Raw genomic sequence first — 19439 nt, forward strand, 5'->3', positions numbered from 1 at the left:
GATATTCTTTGGAACTATGCCCTAGACTCTCTCATACTCTATTCTAATTGCCACCACTCAGGCTAAACCTCTGCACTAGGGCTTCAGATTTTTTCAAGAGGCTTATCTCTAGGCTGCAGTTATTAGATATGACTGAAGGGGTGGAAGTCTCCATAGGTGGGTGGCATCATATTGGGAGGAGAAAAATGCCCAGGTGCTGTCAAGTCTACCAGCTTTTTGTTTGTTTTTGACGGAGTCTCGCTTTGTCACCCAGGCTGGAGCCCAGTGGTGCAATCTCAGCTTACTGCAGCCTCTGCCTCCTGGGTTCAAGTGATTCTTTGATTTTACTACCTCAGCCTCCTGTGTAGCTGGGACTATAGGTGCACTCCACCAGGCCCGGCTATGTTTTGTGTGCGTGTGTATTTTTAGTAGAGACAGGGTTTCACCATATTGGTCAGGCTGGTCTCAAACTCCTGACTTCATAATACACCCACCTTGGCCTCCCAAAGTGCTGGGATTACAGGCATGAGCCACCATGCCCAACCTACCGGTGCTCTTTTTATCTGTTCTTCACTCCAGCTGTGCTCCAGCACACCCCTGAACTTAGCAAGCCGCTTCCTGCTGGCTCTGAACTAATTTTGCTGGTTTCTTGCCTCTCTGTGTTATTGGTACAGCTGGGGCAATGTGGAAGCCGGAATGATGTACCTCCCATCCCTTTTCTGATGGAGACTATTTCCCCAGGGAACCTTCCTCCAATCCCAAACAGGAACCTAGACATCTTCTGTTTCCCCAAGACTTTCCTCCCAGTTTTATTTCAGTTTTTGGGATCCATCGACCTCCCTCTCCTGCTTTTATGGCAACTCCAAGGTAAGGTTTTAGGAAATAATTCAGCTGCCATGTCTGGGAGACATTTTTCCTGGAACAGGCAGTTCACCAGTGGCTGTCAAAGGATCACTAGAACTTCTAGCAGATACAGTAAACTGTTTAGGTGACCCACATACCAATTTTCTTTAGCATAATGGTTTTTCCTTTTTTCTTTTACGTTAAAGTTCTTTTAAAAATATTATACTGAATCCTAATATGTAAAATAGATATATCAGAGCTGCTGTGGTTGAAGCAGGAGCGGAGGCCCGGAGTTCTGCCCTCTCAGCAGCCCTGCCCCCAGGCAGATCCCAAAGGAATCTCGGGGAAACCTTGAATTGCAGAGAACACAGTCCAAAAAACTACCATCCAGACATTGAGAGTGTGGCAATGTCTTGTAATTTCATCTTTTATCTTTTCCTTGTTATCCATTAGATGGAACAATACCTTATTTCTTTTCTTACTAGATGTATCACATGCCTTTTTTTTTTTGTTTGTTTCTACTGGTAAGAAGGAATAAGATGAACTGATAATCCTCAGGCTTTTTTTGTTGTTGCCTTTTTAATGTTTTCAATCCATGGGGGGAAAATCTTAAAAACCTATTCATCTGGCCGGGCGCGGTGGCTCAAGCCTGTAATCCCAGCACTTTGGGAGGCCGAGGCGGGTGGATCACGAGGTCAAGAGATGGAGACCATCCTGGTCAACATGGTGAAACCCCGTCTCTACTAAAAATACAAAAATTAGCTGGGCGTGGTGGCGCCTGCCTGTAATCCCAGCTCGGGAGGCTGAGGCAGGAGAATTGCTTGAACCCAGGAGGCGGAGGTTGCAGTGAGCCGAGATCGCGCCATTGCACTCCAGCCTGAGTAACAAGAGCGAAACTCCGTCTCAAAAAAAAAAAAAAAAAAAAAAAAAAAAAAAAAAAAAACCTATTCATCTTAGGCAAATCTCAATCCCAGGAAATATCCTAGAGTTTTAGGGGTTTAGATCCTTTAGATGACTTTAGGAGCGCAAGCTACATTGTCTATAGCTCCTGGATGACGAAAAAGCTACATAAATGTCAGCATCAGACCTAGGGTATGATCTGTAGGAGGCAGATGAATGCCAGAGAAGTGAAAACTGCTCATTCATTCAGCCATCAATCCACCTGTCCATTCAACAAAACCATCCACCCATTCATTCTTCCTTCCATCCACTCAACAGATACTTCCTGGCATTGACACAGTAGCTTCTCAAGAACCAGTGCTTCGTCTCACTCTTTCCTGTGCCCTCTACAGGTCTAGCACAGTAAGCACAACATACTCAAAAACTTGTGGGGGTCAAAGACTTTGTTCTTGAAGTCATGGCTCTAGGCTCTCGGAGAGGGCGAAATGACTCCTCAACTTTCTACGCCAATTGCCAAGATAAACGCAATAATCGTGCAAGACCTTTCTCATAGCTAACTTATACTTCTCAGCGGCAGCTTAAGTCTCGTTCCATCTTTCTGGCCTTTGAATGGAAGAGAAACCAGTCTGGACTGCGGAGTCTCTAAGACGAAGGATGAACTTTACACTGTAAGACACAAGACTAATTACTTTATTAGGCGCATTCTATAAGTTGAAGATGAGAATTTTTGGCAAATAAATAAATAAATAATCAGACAGACTTTGGGGCCGAGGAGCTCAGGAAAAGGGAAGCGGAGTCTTTGCATAGTTCTAAATGAACAGGAGGTGGCAGCAGTAGGCAACGTGGATTCTCGGCAGAAATGCAGCACTTGCAAAACCAGGGGCAGAAGGCTTTGAGAAAGAGGAGAAGGTCAGAAGGTGGCTAACTATTTCTTTTTCATAGCGACCGTGGTGGGGAACGTTCGTCCTCTCTAGCAGGGGCAGGATGCGGTGTCCTACATGATCTGCCTGGGCATCCCGTACCCCGTCATGCCCGCTTGGGAGGCTCCCTTGTTGCTGCCCATCTGCAGGCCTATTACGTTCTGTCCCTGGCGAAGCTGCTCCTCGGAAAAGCCTCTCCGATTCTGCTGAGCTTTCCTGGACAAGGAAAGTGAGAGGGAATAACGTTATTATGACAGTTTCCCAATCCTTTTCAAGATATGCAATTAGACAGGCTCTCCTGGGGGTTCCCAAACAGATCAGCAGGCCCTACCCTGAGCCATGGTTATGAGCCGTGGCCCTACTCTGAGCTGTCTCTGGCCCTAGTCTGAGTTGTGGCCCTAGCATGATGCATGAGCTCCCTATCTTTTAGAAGCCCAGGTGTTTTCCAGAATTTCCAGCAAAGAGGGTGGAGAATCAGTGGCTACCTCTCTGGGGAATTGTCTCTCAGCTTTTCTTGTTTCTCTTTCTCCCCACTCTCCCTTCTTCCCCCACCACTTTAGGCCATCTCAGGCTTCTAAGAAGTTTGCTTCTTCTTACCCTTTCTTTCTCTGAAATTTAAAATCAACTCTTTTTTTTTTTTTTTGAGACAGAGTCTTGCTCTGTTGCCCAGGCTGAAGTGCAATGGTGTGATCTTAGCTCCATGCAACCTCTGCTTCCTGGGTTCAAGTTATTCTCCTGCCTTAGGCACCCATTACCATCCCCAGCTAATTTTTGTATTTTTAGTAGAGACAGGGTTTCACCATATTGGCCAGGCTGGTCTCAAACTCCTGACCTTGTGATCCGCCTGCCCTGGCCTCCCAAAGTGCTGGGATTATAGGCGTGAGGCACTTCACCCGGCCAAAATCAGCTCTTCTTACAAAGCACATCATTAATTCCATTCCCCCTTTCCCTGTATAGGGCCAAGATGAATATACCATTTTAGAGCCGAGGGACCTAAGTGTTAATGAGGGGAAATGTCTCACTCTAGATTAGAGGTCTGCAAACTTTGGTAAAGAGCCGGATAGGATGTAATTGTGGTTGTGTAGCCACGTGGAACACGGTAGTTTACTTATAATACAGATACTAAAACCAGGGCTTCAAATGGCCAGTATCTCAGAGGTTGTCAGGGTGAGCATTCTTTGAAATGACATAAGCTGGTAACTTTTTAAAAATAACTGTCAAGAAGAAAAGAAGATCATGGAAATGAATAATCCATTATTTGCCACAGAGCACTCGTCTACAACTAAGTTATCTAGTTTAAGTTTCCTGCCTACCCCACCGCCAAAGAAAAAAATCACTTTAAGAAAAAGCCCTTTACTGAGAGATAACCATACACTTTATTATCCAGACTAGGGCACCGTTGAGAGTGAAAGAAGGTTCTATTAATAAATATACTGGGACAACATAGACAGTAACCATGATGGTGCCAGATAGACAGGACATATTACCCCTTTATTAAGTACACAAACAAAAAGGGAAGGAAGGGAGGGAGGGAGGGAGGGAGGGAGGGAGAAAGGAAGGAAGGAAGGAAGGAAGGAAGGAAAGATGGAAGGAAAAGAGGGAAGAAAGGAGGGAAGGAGGGAGGGAAGGAAGGAGGGAGGCAAGCAAGAAGGCTCAGAGCTGGCTTAAGTCATAATCAAACCAAGTTCAGACAAGAAAGGCCATCCAGTCCTGCTGAGCCTCAGAAGAAATGGAACCTGGGTGGAGCTGAAGGATGCAGGTGTCTGGTAGAAAAGGCCCAGCCATGTCTGCTCTGGATAGGTTACTGGCCTGGATGGCAGCATCAGTCTTTCACTGCTTTAGGAAACTCAGTTGTGGCACCAGCAGTGCTAGGTCCTGGGAGCTTTGTACATAAATCCTCCGTGGGGTTCCAAGGCTTCAGACCCTCTCTCTCCTTAAAATCACCTTGTGGTCCAGGGGACAAGGAAGAGACTTTTACCTGTGAAACCAGGAAGGCTCTCCCCGATAGCAGCCATCATCCTTGGTGACTGCAACGCTGCCTAAAGCCATCAGGGTCCTCTGCACAGCCGCCATGTCCTTCCCTGGAACCCAACAAAGAGATTAAAGCCAAGCATGTGTCGGAGCCAAGGAATGCTGGAGGATACGGCTGGACACCCAGGAGGGAAGTTCTGATAGAAGGCTGCGAATGACCACATTCAAGGGGGCAGTGCTATCAAACACCTCCCAAAGTGGCCCTAAGACAACCATACCCAAACTTCTCAGACAGGAACAAGAGATAACCTGCTTAATTATTCTCTATACGATACATACCAGAGATACCAAGTTTCTAATCCATTCACAGTTGCTGTATAAATAAAACATTCCAAACACTTGGCAGCTCAGACATAGAGGACTTTGCCTTGGTGGGTTCTATAATCTGTGTTAAGGGGAGGTTATGGGGGTGGGCTTGTGTAGTGGTCTGCAGAAGAGGACCTTCCTCAGGAGAAGAAAGAGAAAAGGATACTGGAGAGAAGTTGGTTGGATGGAATAATTCTGGGCCAAACCCCAGGTGGCTTCTCTCTTCCACTGTATCTGGGTTAAAGGAGTCTAAAATCATCCATGTGCATCAAATTGAGTATTCACTTTGCTCTTTGGGCCAGAGGCTGGGCAAATGAACAGCAGATCAACACAGAAAGCACTCAATGTGACACAAGTGATAGGCCCTTTATTTTGTGCTGCTTGAAAAGAGCTAAATGGAGACAATAAATAACTGGCTTGTGTGTGACAGAGAGGAGAGCAAGGCAGAGGGATGTGTGGTGTGGCCTCTGCACAGTGGGATGGGGGCACCGTTACCGAAGAAGCCCAGTGACCATTAACGCGTGGAGAAAGCAACTGGGCCCTACAAGTCAGCCTGTTCCTCCCATCCTTTCTCCTTTCTTCCCTTCCAGTTGACTGACATGTCCTAGACTGAGAAGATGCTACTGTGAGGGTAGCCTACAATTTAGGATCATATCAAAAGTCCATGCAAGGCACCAGGGTGGAATACAAAAGCTAGAAAGCATAGGGTTAACAGGCAAGGCGGCATCTAACCTGGTGGGGAACTGTGAAGGTTAAGGGCAAATATTAAGGCTCTCTTTAGACCTGGTGAACCATCTGCGGCTTTTTGGCCTGGCTGCTGCTGCTCAGTCTCTGGGGAATACAGAATTACAGGGGAAAGGCAGATGGAAAGTGAGAATGGAGTATGAACTGTAATAAAATAAACAATTAAGGCCTTCAGAGGAAGTCCACTTCAGGATCTTCATTTATTCCGAGAGGAGAGAGAGAAAGCTGTCCTCTCTCCCCTCTGCCCCCACCTTGCACATTAACCACAGGGTGATTGCCTGAATCCTGAGGCCCTGTGGGATTGATCGGTGAACACAAGGATAAAATGCTGGCAATGGATAGTCCCCCAGACTCAAGGAATATCTGGGGTGGTGGAGAATGAAGTATTTGAGCAGCAGACAGAAGGGAGAGGGCACAAGGAATTTTAAGAACCAAGGGCTAGGCGCGGTGGCTCAGGCCTGTAATCCCAGCACTTTGGGAGGCAGAGGTAGGCGGATCACGAGGTCAAGAGATCGAGGCCATCCTGACCAACATGGTGGAACCCTGTCTCTACTAAAAATAAAACAATTAGCTGGGCGTGGTGGCACGTGCCTGTATTCCCAGCTAGTTGGGAAGCTGAGGCGGAAGAATTGCTTGAACCCAGGAGGTGGAGGTTGCAGTAAGCCGAGACTGTGCCACTGCACTCCAGCCTGGAGACAGAGTAAGACTCCGTCTCAAAAAAAAAAAAAAAAAAAAAAAAGAACTAAGAAGAAACAATGAGGTGGTTGTTAGAATGACTCTTACAGAAGGCATTTCTGTAATTGTCACCATATAACAGGATACATTTTAAAAGATATTAGTGTAGTAATGATATTCTGAAGGCTCATTCTGTGAAGAGATAAAGAGGGCTTGTTCTTAAGCAGTGAGTTATTAAAGGGAATATAGAGAAATGATTGAGCACAGGAAGGCTTAGGTTAGGGTATATCACTCATCTCCACTCTTTGCAAAGAGCACCCTGCATACCTGTTTCTGGTAGTTGGAAAGAGCTGTTCTGGTATGTCCAGGATCTGGGAAAATGTGGGGCCTGACACCCAACAGCTCAGCTACAGATACTACCCTGGAGCAAGGGATGAAGAAGCAGAGTTTATTAAACCATAGACCCGGACTCCGTCACAAGTAGCTAGCTCATCCCTGGTATCCCTGCACCTAGAAAATTCCCAACACTTAGTTGGTCCTTCTTGCATAGACTACTACATGAACCCAGAAAGGACAAAGGGAACCAAGTTGCAGGCTAGGATAAGATATCTGGGAACCTAGAACTGTCAGCACAACTCCACCCTCATCCCAGGAGAGTGGAAAAGAAAGCAATTATGCTGGAGGAAGAAGCCACTGGGGAAGAAGGCATTATCTGACAGGAAGAAATTGGAATTTTTTCTTTAAGAAACTTTCCAAAGGGAGATATTTGATATAAATTATAGGGTAGACACTGTATATGTCATCTCAACCTCATGGAACTGGGGTTATTCCTCCTCATATGTGGATGAGAAAACTAATTCAAAGAGGTTAATTATCATGCCCAGAGTCGCCCAATCAGTGAACAGAACCCAGCTCTAGATCAGACCTGTCTGAATGCAAAGCCCTTGAACAATCCACCATGCTACGCTGTCATGTCCCATGGCGACCCATTGTGGGCTGGATGGGGAAGCACATTCCGTAGTAGGAGCCAGTGACCAGGGATGATCTGAAACGGTCACAATGGTTGTTTTGTGCCAGGCCAGAGGGGACCCACTGAGGGGGATAAACCTGGAGCACAGATTTGGGGCCCTTTAGAATCAAGGGCACCAACTCCAATGTCCATAAATCTTGGAGTGTTTTTGTCTGGAATAATCTCTCCATGTCTTCATCCAAACAAGAATGAAGCAAAGAAAAGCAGTTAGGGCCTCACTACTGATGTTCTGACCGAGTGATATCATTTGGATGTTTTGTCCCCACCAAATTACATGTTGAAATGTGACCTCCAGTGTGGGAGGTGGGTTTAGTAGGAGGTGTTTGGGTCATGAGGGCAGATCCCTCATGAATGGCTTGGTGCTGACCTCGTAGTACTGCGTGAGTTCTTACATATGCATTCACACAAGGTCTGGCTGTTTAAGAGCCTGGCACCTTTACCTTCTGTCCCTGGCTCCCTCTCTCACCATGTGACATGCTGGCTTCACCTTCCACCCTGATTATAAGCTTCTTGAGGCCCTTACCAGAAGCAAGTGCCAGCACCACACTTCCTGTACAGTCTGCAGAACCATGAGCCCAGATAAACCTTTTTATAAATTGGCCAGTCTCAAATATTATTTTAAAGCAACAAAAATGGACTAGAACACTAAGTTAACGATTGCCAAGATTCTAAATAACGTTATGACCAGAAATCTGCCTCATGTAACCAGTTCACATCTGGCTCATTTTCTGGTTATGTTTCCTAATAGAGATTTTTTTGTGAGTAATTCCAGCACTCTTGGTCTGACAAGATGGGAAGATGGCCTTTTTCTAGCCTTCCCTCTCTTGCATTGCCAGTTCAGAAGCCCAGATCAAGTACCGTTGGATGAGAGTGGCACACAGGAGTAAGGGCCACTTGTGGAAGCTGATTTCTGCAACTGGGGGTCAAAAGTTTCAGTGCATAAAGGAGCACTGAGGTTAAAAAGCTCTGTGATGTGCACTGAGTCTCAAACAACAAAAGGGTGGGCACAGCGGCTCACACCGGTCATTTCAACATTTTGGGAGGCTGAGGCAAGAGGACTGCTTGAACTCAGTAATTTCAGACTGCAATGACCTGTGATTGCACCACTGCATTCCAGCCTGGGCAACAGAGGGAACCGCTGTCTCTAAATAACAATAAGATAAATGAAATAAATTTAAAAATAAGGGAAGCTAAACTAGTCATATCACTACCAAGTGTCATATCTGCTTGGTGACAAAGCCTTCAAAATTGTGCAAGTATAAAAGATAGCCACGCACAGCCTGCTTCAGAGTAGGGTTTCCTAAGCTTCTTGGTTTATTTATGGGAGTTGGGGGGCATCTCTTTTAAAATATGCATTTTGAGGTCATTCTCCTGAGAGAATGATTTGGCAAGTTCTGGGAGTCCATATTTTTAATAAGCTTCCCAGGTGATTCATATCTTCAGGCAAGTTTGAGAGTCATGGGTGTTGCCTGGTGATTTGCAAACTAAACTGATCCTAAGGATTACCCAAGAAACAATATTCAGATTCTGGGGCAGTCTCCTAAGATGATTCTGAGGCAGCCAGATGGACAGTTAGATCCTACTCTGAAGCTTTGGTTTTCAGTGTTTAAAAACATCCCCATGTCTGCCATGTGGTAAGTACTAAATGATATTTGTTAAGCAATAACTCCTTTCGTCAGCGATATCTTCCACAGAGTCAGAAGTAAAACCAATAATTAGAAGAGCTCTGCTCCAAGTTGGAAGTCAGCCCAGAGCCCTCCAGCTTGGAACGGCTTTGCTCCCTGACAACCACCCTGGATGCTTTGGTAGATTCCTGGGGCTCCTCAAGTAAGCTTGAAAGCCACTGCTCCAGGCCATTCTTCCGAGAAAGAAAAACGTTCCTCACAGAAGCATCAACTAAATGTCTGGAATTTTCTGGATGCAGGGACAGCAGAAATGAGATAGAGTCTGGCGATCTAAGAGCTGGTAGAATCTGAAAAGCACACATACTGTAAGATTCCCACTTTATGACATACTGGAAAAGGCAAAACTCTTGAGACAGTAAAAAGATCAGTGGTTGCCAGGGAGGAATGAAAAGGCAAAGCACAGGGGATTTTTAGGGCAGTACTTGATATGATACTGCAATGCTGAATATGTGTCATTATACATTTGCCCAAATGCATAGAATGTATAACAGCAAGAGTGAACTATGTACTTTGGGTGATAATGATGTGCCAATATAGGTTAATTACTTGCAACATGTGCTACTCTCGTAGAGGATGTTGATAATAAGGAAGGCTGTGCATTTGCAGGGAGAGAAGGCATATGGAAAATACCTGTACCTTCCTCTCAATTTTGCTATGGCCCTAAAACTGCTTGAAAATATTAGTCTTAAACAACAAAAGAGCTGATGGCATGGTAGCTTTCTCTGTTTCACCTGGCAATCCTTTTCAGCGAGAGCCTCAACTAGCAACCAACAGCTTTACTCGACAAAACAGCACTCCTGATTTCCTACAGCAATGTTATCCCAAGTGTGATCCTGCACCCCACATTCCTAAGTTACAACTCCTGCAGAGTGGGACTGGAGGTTCTGCATGGTAGAAGGCCCCAACCCAGGAATTTTTAATGCTAACAAAGTTTAAGTGCTATTACCATAAAGATACTTCAACAAGGATTTTGTTCTCTTAAATTCTTTATTACTTCCAAGATATCTTATGTATGTCTTTGCTGAGAAAAAATAAATGAAAAGGATAAAGACAAAGAAAAAAGGTAAAAGAGAAGTCATCTGGGTGTGTGAACTTGGATTGGACAATCTCTACCTTCTATTTCTACTTTTAATGCAAAAATCAGTCTTGCAGTCAGAGTTCTTTGTCTCAGAGCTATTATACTTCTGTTTGATATAAGTCTTGACTCAGCCTTGTAACTCGTAGAACACTGGCTTTTTCCATCTTTCTTGGATTTACAGAGAAAGTAAATATGAAACCATGTCTTATTTCCTTGAATAGTAACTTGGGCCTAGCTTCCAATTCTCCACTGAAGGTAGATGAAAATCTTGCAACAGTCAAGGGAGAAATATCAGATCAGAGGGGAGGTTGAGTTTGCTCTGTGGATTTTATAAATGTTTATTGCTTGCCTCCCTGGCTCCCACTGCTGTGGGTGTTGATTCTTAAAGTGGGGTTCCCAGACCAGCAAAATTAGTATGGCCTGTGAATTGGTAAGAAATACAAATTCTTGGCCTCACCTCAGACCTAATATCTCAGAAACTCTGCTGTTGGGGCCTAGCAGTCTGTGCTTTAATGAGCCTACCTAGTGATTCTGATGCATGCTGGCATTAGAGAGCCATTGCTAAAGGAAAATTACCCACCAAATACGATCGTTAGCAGCCACTTGAAATAAATGCAGTGAAGGCTGTTCTGACAGAAAATGAGGCTTCAAGCAGCAGACACTCGTGATGTCTCAAGTCATTACAGCTAACTTACTTCCAGTATCCCAAATATCACTCATGCTGTGTGAAATATCTCTTCACTCTTGCTGTTGAGGAATGACACATAAAGTGACGCCTTCCCAGAGAATATATCTGAACCTCCAGGCACTTCCAATGTAAACCACCAAGAGAGGGAAACAGGCACATCATCGCCATGTGTGTCACCAGGATCCTTATCAGTAGGATTACTAATAAGAGCAATGAGACTGATTCATCTGTGAGTCTTGCCTGCTCTGACATTCTAGAATTCTGTAAGTTTCATGCTCATCAAGTGCTTATATGAATGAATCAAAAAGATCAGTTGCTGAATGATTAATAGTGTGGGGGAAAAGCCAACAGCTGTTAGGTGTCTAGGCACTGTGCTAGCTTCTTAGTTAATCCTTACAAAAATTCTACAAAAGAGAGGCATTAGAACTTTTTACCAAGAAGGGAACCGAGGCTCTGAGAAACTAAGCAACTTAAACAAGGTCACACAGTTAGTATGTAACGAAAGAGATTTCATCCCATCTAACTGACTCCAAAACTCATGCTCTTTCCAGTGTAGTGGGGTCTTCTGGGTCTGGAAGCAATAAATTATGGGGAACGACATCAAGAGGTGACGACCACAAAGTGGAAAAAAGTCAATAAAGTGACCCCTAACGCCTGGTCGTTTGTATCAGAGAACAGCTGATGAGGTAAAAGCTCCTCAGCTGTCAGAGAGGGCAAGGGTCATCCAGGCAACCTTATCAGCTCCTGTCTGTGGCCATTAAGTCCATTTGTTCCAAGACAGAATGTGTGTCTTTCCAGACTTACTCTCGCCTCCCTCATTTTCTGTTAATCTTAGAAAAGATAAGCCAATGGCAATAATAATTTCTACATTTCCAACTTTTATTATCCTCTACTATTGTCATGAACCATGCTAAGCACTTCCAATGAACCATCTCATTTACTCCCCATATCAACCCTATGAAAGAAATATGATGATCCCCACTTTACAACCGAGAATATTGAGGCTTAGAGAAGTGAGTTGATAAGTGGTAGAGCACAGGTTTGGCCAGGCAGTCTAATTTCTGCCTCAGGAGCCTGCACTCTCTTGTAATACCTTCCAGGAAAAGCTTGCATTGCAGTCTTTCTGTCCCGATACTAGATCAGCATACACACTTGCTGTAATATGTTCTCTCTCTTACACACACCCCTCCCTTTCTTGCTCCACCTTTTTTCCCTTTCCCACTTTCTACCCACAGGAAAGATGCTGAAGTCTTACCTGCAGTGTACCTTCTTCTGACCCACAAGCAGCTGAGATGGCCTCACCCTGCCCTTTCCGGGGCACCCAGGGCAAATCCAAAAGTAATCTGCCAGGCCATTCACCTTCTGTTATCCAAGAGAATGACTTCCCAGGTCCCTTCCATTCCTCTAAGCCACCTTACTTCTTCTCCGTCACTGAAAGCAGGTGGTGACCCCAGCTCCCCTCTACGGGGACTTCAGTAGCTTTGTCTATAATGTCCCTGTGATTGTGTTGTTCTTCTGGACCATTTAGCTTTGAGTTTCTTTTTAAAGTCTTGAATATTGTATTCCAATTACCCTGAAGTCTATTTAAGTATTTCACCTAGAGAGGGATTAAGGATAATGGTACAGCTGGGGGCTCAGTCTATTGACGTGATTGAAGCCTAAACAAGAAGGCATTTGGCAAGCCTGGGCTCTTTCAGATTTATTGGTGTGCAACATCCAGGAAGCCTGGAGAGTCACAGCAGCTGTGGGCAAGCAGAGCCCTACCCGGGAGAAGACACTGAGTGGGGAAGATGGGAAACTGAGAGCTGTTGGGCATAAAATACCTGCAGAGGAGAAAAAGAAGCTCCTAGGCAAGGAGGGCTGGAGCCACAGTGGCCACAGATGCCACAACCAAGTTGCAGAGAATCTGGAATTAATCTAAGTTGATATGTGAGGACAGCATTGAAACCACAGTCGAGGTGGAGAATAGTAGGGTGAATGTGAGACTAAGCTAAGCAAACAGCTAGTCCGATAGCTGTATGCACAAACATGTAGCCCGTCACGTGCACATAGACACATAAACACGTGCCAGCCCTGCCCCGCAGCCTCCCTTTGATTCCAGCTTACTTGTGCCAAAACACATGAACGACAACCAGCTCTTGCAGAAAGGACCCCAGCCTCGCTTGCTCACACTGCTCTGCAATGCTGCCAGCCTTCCCCTCCCTCTTCCTGCTTCTCTGCTCGAAGCAATCCACTTTTCCACCTCCGGCCCTATTGTACACTGACCAGAATTGGCTTAAGCCTCAATGACCCTAGGGAATATCAGATATCCCCTCCAACCTGTAACAAATCTCCCTGGGCTTCATTCCTCAGTTGGAGGGGGCCACCAGGCCCTGGGGCCTCTAGGGGCTATTTGGAAAACTCCTAAGCACCTGCTTTCCTATTGCATAGCCGATCTACAGTTGTTCCTGCTACCTGTCAGTCCCAGTGCCCTTGGAGTGGACCTCCTTCCTGATTTCCTTTAAAGCTCCATTTTTCTACCCTAGGGTTGGGACTCTCAGAGTCTGTCTTGTTCCCCTGGAGCTGAGTGGTCCATGGCCCTGGCGCAGGTGACCACAGTCACACTCATCCCTCCAGGCCTCCCTCTTCCTTTAGAGGAGTCTAACACACACGTCTCGGGCAGGTGGTGTAGACCTCCTCCGACTCTCTACATCAGGGAGCATTTCTCCCTACACTCCTCCACACTTGCTGTGAGCACCTCTCAGGAGTAAAGTTTACCTTTGCGTTCTTTGTAAAGAGAGGGAGAGGCAAGTAAAGCATCTCAGTAGCACGAAGACAGGAAAGCTCTCAGAATCCTCACCTCCCACAGACCTCCTGGCTTCCTCCTCCTCTGTACTTCCTGCACTGGGTGGGGGAGACTCACCAGGTCCCTTCCATTCACACTGACTCTCCTATCCTTCTGTCCCACACAGCCCTGAATCATGTTCCTCCTCCTCCTCCTCCTCACCTCCTCCCCCCCACCCCATCCTCATCAGCTAGTCACCATTATGACTCAACAGCACACTCATGGTGTAGGTGAAGGAAACTAAGCCTTTTGGCCCAAGGACGGGTTGGCAGACAAGTTAAGGCTCTATTCTTTGCTGTCAGAGAGCCCAGGTTTGGGTTCTAGCCCTGAGATCTCATGGACACAAGTAACCATGGGCAAGCTTCAGTTTCATCACCTGTGAAACGGGGAAATTAAAAAACATTTACCTCATAGGATTGTTAGCAGAATTGATTGGCATTATGCAGTAAAGCACTTGTACAGTGCCTAGTGCATAGGAAAACATCAATGAGCAGTAGCTATCTGTATTAGCTAGAGAAGATCATCACAGTTTTGATCTAGGAAGCAGGGATCAAATCTCAACTGTGAAATTACGTGAGAATTTGGAGGGTCAGCAGCAAGTGCCAGAGCCTGGCTTGGCCTGCAGTTTTGAATACCCGAGTTTCTAAATGATGGCAAACCGCAAGGGAAACTCACTGGCATCTTAGGATTTTAACTACTCACCTATGAGGGAAACATGCAATGCCAGCTCTTTGCATGACGGCAAGCATTCAGGAGGCAATAGTTTCTTTATAAATCATAGTGTGGTGAGTAGTAGAATGGTCCTCTGCTAGAAATCTATTTCAGTCATCATCTGAATACCCATTAAAATACCATGTCTCTTCATCAGGGGAAAGCTACCCCTTTCTCACTGTCAGCAGAGCCATTTGGGTCACTGCCCTGGGGATCCTGTTGGTTGGGCCACTAATGACATCCAGTGACAAAGGCCTTGTGAGAGCAGAGTCAATCTGACAGTCCTGCTCTGACTAGTTGGTATCGCTTGGTGCCTCAGGCAGGCCTAGTGGAGAAGGAGCACAGTCACATGGTTGGGTATGCACAGTTTCGCTAAAGGGGACACTAACTACACCATGACCACGGGTCCCAAATTCCCTCCATTCACATCATATCCCCCGTAATAGCGGATTATTAAATACGTCCAGGAGTGTGACTTGATTTTTATGCTTTTGTAAGATTTCCTCACCAAGTCAGTTCACAAATGTGAAGGAAAAAAAGCACCTGTCACACTGTGAGCAGAACGCATATCCGGAAGGCACAGTCACCAAGCACCCAGACACTGGGCTAATAAAAGGTTGGAGTGCTATCTGTTTCTCAGATTGACAAAATAGATGGCTTTGTGTATAAGCTGCAGTTGAGTGAGAAGCACACTGGCCCCCTGCCTCCCTCCTCTGTGATTTGTTATGGGAGGAGTAACAGGAATAAAAGGCATGTATGTCACCATTAGCTTCCTCTGGCTTGAGGCGTCTGTTTTGATTAGTTTGCTGAGATCCCTGGTGTGTCCTCAGGGTGTGTGTTGCCTTAGAAGAGAGTGCCTCCTTTTACTAGAACATAACAATGGGGAAGGCTAACAGTACTGCCAGGAGAACAGCTGAGAATGTCTTACACACACATCAGCAGGCACAGGGAAGAACACGGTGAGCAGTTTTCACCAGGAGATGGGGCAAAGGAGAGAAGAAGAAAAGAACAATCCCAAAGGCAGGGGGGCTGTTTACCTTCCCATAGATCCACCGTCTGAAAAATGTCAGTGGTTCTGACACCATAGGTCTCCGCAGCTTTTAGAAACTGGGAGATTTGCTCCATCTGCTTAAAAGCCATCTTTGACTCTGAGATCTTGGGTATGGGCTCTTGTCCTGGTGGGTATAAACTGTTTATCAGCTTGCACAGGACCTGAAGCGGGAGGGGAGAGACAATCAATGTTTCCTTTTGTATTTACAAGCCAAGAATGAGAAGTGAACCCTGCTTAAATGCCGTACTGCTCATCCAGTTTGGGCAGGAGCAAGTCCTGGGCACTAGGAAGGGGCGGGCTCAGGTCTGTGTAGCCAGTCTGGCATACTAAGCCCCAAAGACCCAGATGACCCCATTCCTAGGGCTGCTCCTTACCACAGAGATTCCTGTAGCCTAGGAACTCCATTCCTTCCCTGTTCCTCCCTTCCTTTTTCAGAGTGAGGGAAAGAATGTTTACAGATAGGGAATGACGTGACGTGAGGAGGACATGATTCCAGACTTTCAAAGGAGGAATGACTTAGTGGCTCCCGAGGGTGGCAGAGCTCAAATGATAGAGTCTAATATTATTTCTTCTATCAAAAGGCAAATCAGAAGCAGGCTTCAATTTACTCATCCCATATATTTTAATAATGTGAAAACAAGTGAACGTGGTACCTTTTCCCTAGGCATACATAACCCAAGCTCTGGGCAACCCAGCAGCAGCATTGGATAGCAGTTATGTAACAGTAAATCACAGGCTGCAGGAGAGGATGGGCTTGTTTGAATCAGCAGAGCCTGTGGCCCTCAAACCCTCAAACATACATGAGCATCAGTTATCAAATAAGAACTCCCTTCAGTTTCAGGAGAACCCATCCATTCAATAAACAGACACTGAACACCTCCAGGGTGCATGGCTCCCACAGGAATGTGGAGGTGGCTAGTCCCGCTCTCCCCTCCTTTGTTTTACTGTGTAACCAACCCGTTCCCCTGAGGAAGGAAATGGCCCAGAAGAGCTGATGCACCAGGAAGGCTGGGGAAATCACAGGGACATATTTATCTCTATTCTCATTAGAAAAATCAAAAAGGCATTGAATTTGCTGACAACTCAGAAGGGAGATGTGGTGCTAGGGTGGATGGAGAACCCTCAAGCTAGCTAGGGAATTGTGCATGGAGCCCAAATCTTCCAACCCTGAAGAAATAAAGGCAATCCCATCCCCTCCCGGTGAGGCACAGAGCTTGGCAACAGCAGCTCTTCCCGCAGCCTTACATTAAAGCATCCTCAGTAGCACGAAGCAAAGAAAGGGCCGTGGAGGGTTTCCCTGCTCACCACCCCAGCAACCGAGATCGCTGCCGGCCTTACCGTCCCGTCCATTAACCATTTCTGAAAATGGGCCCTGCCGGGGGGTGGGTGCTCAATGTCCTCAGCGCACTGCAGAATGATCCAGTCCACCAGCTTGTTCTCCAGGTCCGCATCATACTTCTGCTCGATCTTCTCCTGCACCTCTCGGCTTAAGCCATAGCTAGGGCCCCTGTTAGCCATCTCTGGAAAGAAGAGAGGACACACGCGGCATCCACACAATAGCAGCAGCAGCCTCCGGCTCCCTGCAGACGGGGCTGGGATGTGGCTGGGGAGCCTGGCCCAGCAGCAGCAAAGCAGGCAGAAAGCCGGGCGTGGTTTAAATCAAGGAGCCAATGAAGCCAATGGGGTTTCACCTACAAACGGGAAAGAAAAGCGCAGCCACGCGCCAGTAACTCTAGAATAAAGCTCCGGCGGGTCCAGGGGGGCTGGAATCCCCCCCGCCCCGATCCCGCCTATCAATAAGACGAGATGGTATAGCACGGACTCACAATCAAGTCTGAACCCCCAGGCAGCAAGGGGGATGGGTGACGGTCGTTTCCTCCCCCTTTTCAGTGGCACTTTGCAAGGGCAGAAACCAGGAGATCGGGAAGAGCAGGTAATTAGCAGGCCGGGAGGAAGCCGCCTTTCATGTTCAGCGGCTGCTGCTGCCTCGCGCCTGGGAAGAATGGCACACTGATTTGATTTTCTCATGGCCGAGGTGGGTCAAACCAGGGCCGTTGCTAAGAGCCCTCCAAAAAGCCAGCCCTCTCCAGTGTCAGTCAAGCCCGCCCGCCTCCCTCCCGCTGAGAGCCTCTTTCTCATCCGCGCAATTCTTTCCCTCCTCTGGGAAGCCAGCCGATTGTCTTCGAGGCCAACAGCTGCACGAGGGGATGAGGGCCGGTGGGAGGGTCCGTTCCACAGACTGTCCATCTGTCGGGAATAGCCAAGCCACTTTCTCCCTGCCCTGAGGTAACAACTGTCTGGCAGGACAGGAGGGGAGGGACTGAGAGCTGTGCTGTCAATTACTTGTTCAGCTACCAGCCCTACTTCAATCCAGAAACTGCCATCCTAGCGGGAAACTGTTATGCCTCAGTTTGACTTACTCAAGGGAGATATTTTTTTCATGCTACTCATAACCAAAAGACACTAAGAGGCAAGTTTTATAAAATATGATTATAATTATTACGATTTTTTTTTTTTTTTTAGATAGAGCCTCGCTCTGTTGCCCAGGCTGGAGAGCAGCAGGGCCATGTCGGCTCCCTGCAACCTCCACCTCCCGAGTTCAAGAGATTCTCCTGCCTCAGCCTCCTGAGTAGCTGGGATTATAGGCACGCACCACCACGCCTGGCTAATTTTTGTACGTTTAGTAGAGACGTGGTTTGGCCGTGTTGGTCAAGCTGGTCTTGAACTCCTGACCTCAGGTGATCCACCAAAGTTTTGGTATTACAGGCGTGAGCCACCGCGACGGCAAGTTTTATAAACTAGACAAAACTCAACGACTAAGCCTTCTTAGAGTGAAAGGTTTTGACAGAATGCGGACTTCATCTGAAGTTAGGACCCCAAAGGCACAATGGACATATTGACAGCGGTAACTGAATATCTCCCATGAGCAAACAAGCACTCGGGAGAAATTATTAGATCTAAGTCGGACCCAAATTCTTACAACAGCTAAAGGGCTTGGCAGTTTGTCCCCCTAAACTGTAAGCCACTTTTGGGTAAAGATCGAGTCTCAATTGTTGTGTAATTCTCTGGGTGTTTTTCATGAGAAAAATCCCACATTTTTTCCCCCTTGGTTCCTTTCTTCATTCAACAGATTTTACTGTTTATGCCAACTACTGGACTGAGGAGGAATAAAACACAATTCTTGCATTGAAAACGGATTGATAAATTGACTGAAGCATATTAAATAAAGCAATTCTGGGTACATGGGATGGTGATCTTTGTCCTTGTGGGAAACTGATTAGAAGCTATGCAGGAAATGACTCCTCAAATAATGCATGTATTGAGAAAAATCTCCTACCGGCTGGTGCCTGGACTAAAGAATATTTAATTACTTAGGAGATATGTGGGTGGTTTGTCTGACAAAGACTTAGCTGTCAGTCATTGAAGGCCTGGGAGAGAGTACAATGAAAGACAGAAAACCAGGAGCATTAGGAGCGCAGTAGGTTTAAGACAAGGGAAGGGCTGGTTAAGGCAGGTCTTGTTGCTGCATGGAATCATCAGATGAAGAAGCCCAAAAGACAGCAGCACAGTCTTCAGACACTTGGAGCTTAGAGGAAGAGTTTAGAGCAGCGAAATTGACAGCAGAATTATGGAAGTCAGCATTTGCATCTTGAGGAGCAGCCATAAGGCTGGTTCTAACCTCTTAGACTAAGGGAACAGAGGCCTAAACAGAAAGCATGCAACTTTTTCCGTGGCCGGAATGGCTCTAAGGAAGATGTTGGTTTGATATACAAAGGTTGAAACAATTCTAAAGATGTACATTTGCCTGTCTTCTTTAAAACACTGTTTTACAAATCTTTCATATCCAAAGATTCCCACATATTATAACAGAGTAACTGGTATGCTTTAAGTGGGCCCATGGTTCTAGAGAGGATACAATGGCAAAGAGAGGGGCCACAGCAGGGCATAGAAGTGTCCAGAAATCCAGAGGAAGT

At 46.3% G+C, this 19439-nt stretch overlaps 1 protein-coding gene across 2 annotated transcripts; it reads right to left on the reverse strand.

The window, feature by feature from the left end:
• Positions 1-2396: 2396 nt before the first annotated feature.
• TAGLN3 (transgelin 3) lies at positions 2397-17522 on the reverse strand. 2 transcript variants are annotated; one of them, XM_003935472.4, is made up of 5 exons: positions 17292-17522; positions 16804-17156; positions 15452-15626; positions 4621-4723; positions 2397-2858 (listed from the first exon to the last, which is right to left on the reverse strand). In XM_003935472.4, the coding sequence occupies exons 2-5, from the start codon at positions 16981-16983 to the stop codon at positions 2717-2719; spliced, it is 600 nt and encodes a 199-aa protein (XP_003935521.1). In that variant the 5' UTR covers positions 16984-17156; positions 17292-17522; the 3' UTR covers positions 2397-2716. The 2 variants fall into 2 exon arrangements, with proteins under 2 accessions (XP_003935521.1, XP_010344303.1); XM_010346001.3 differs by having other exon boundaries at positions 16804-17522.
• Between the last annotated feature and the right edge of the window lie 1917 nt (positions 17523-19439).

Source organism: Saimiri boliviensis, chromosome 8 (genome assembly GCF_048565385.1).
Source record: "Saimiri boliviensis isolate mSaiBol1 chromosome 8, mSaiBol1.pri, whole genome shotgun sequence".
NCBI classification, from domain to species: domain Eukaryota; kingdom Metazoa; phylum Chordata; class Mammalia; order Primates; family Cebidae; genus Saimiri; species Saimiri boliviensis.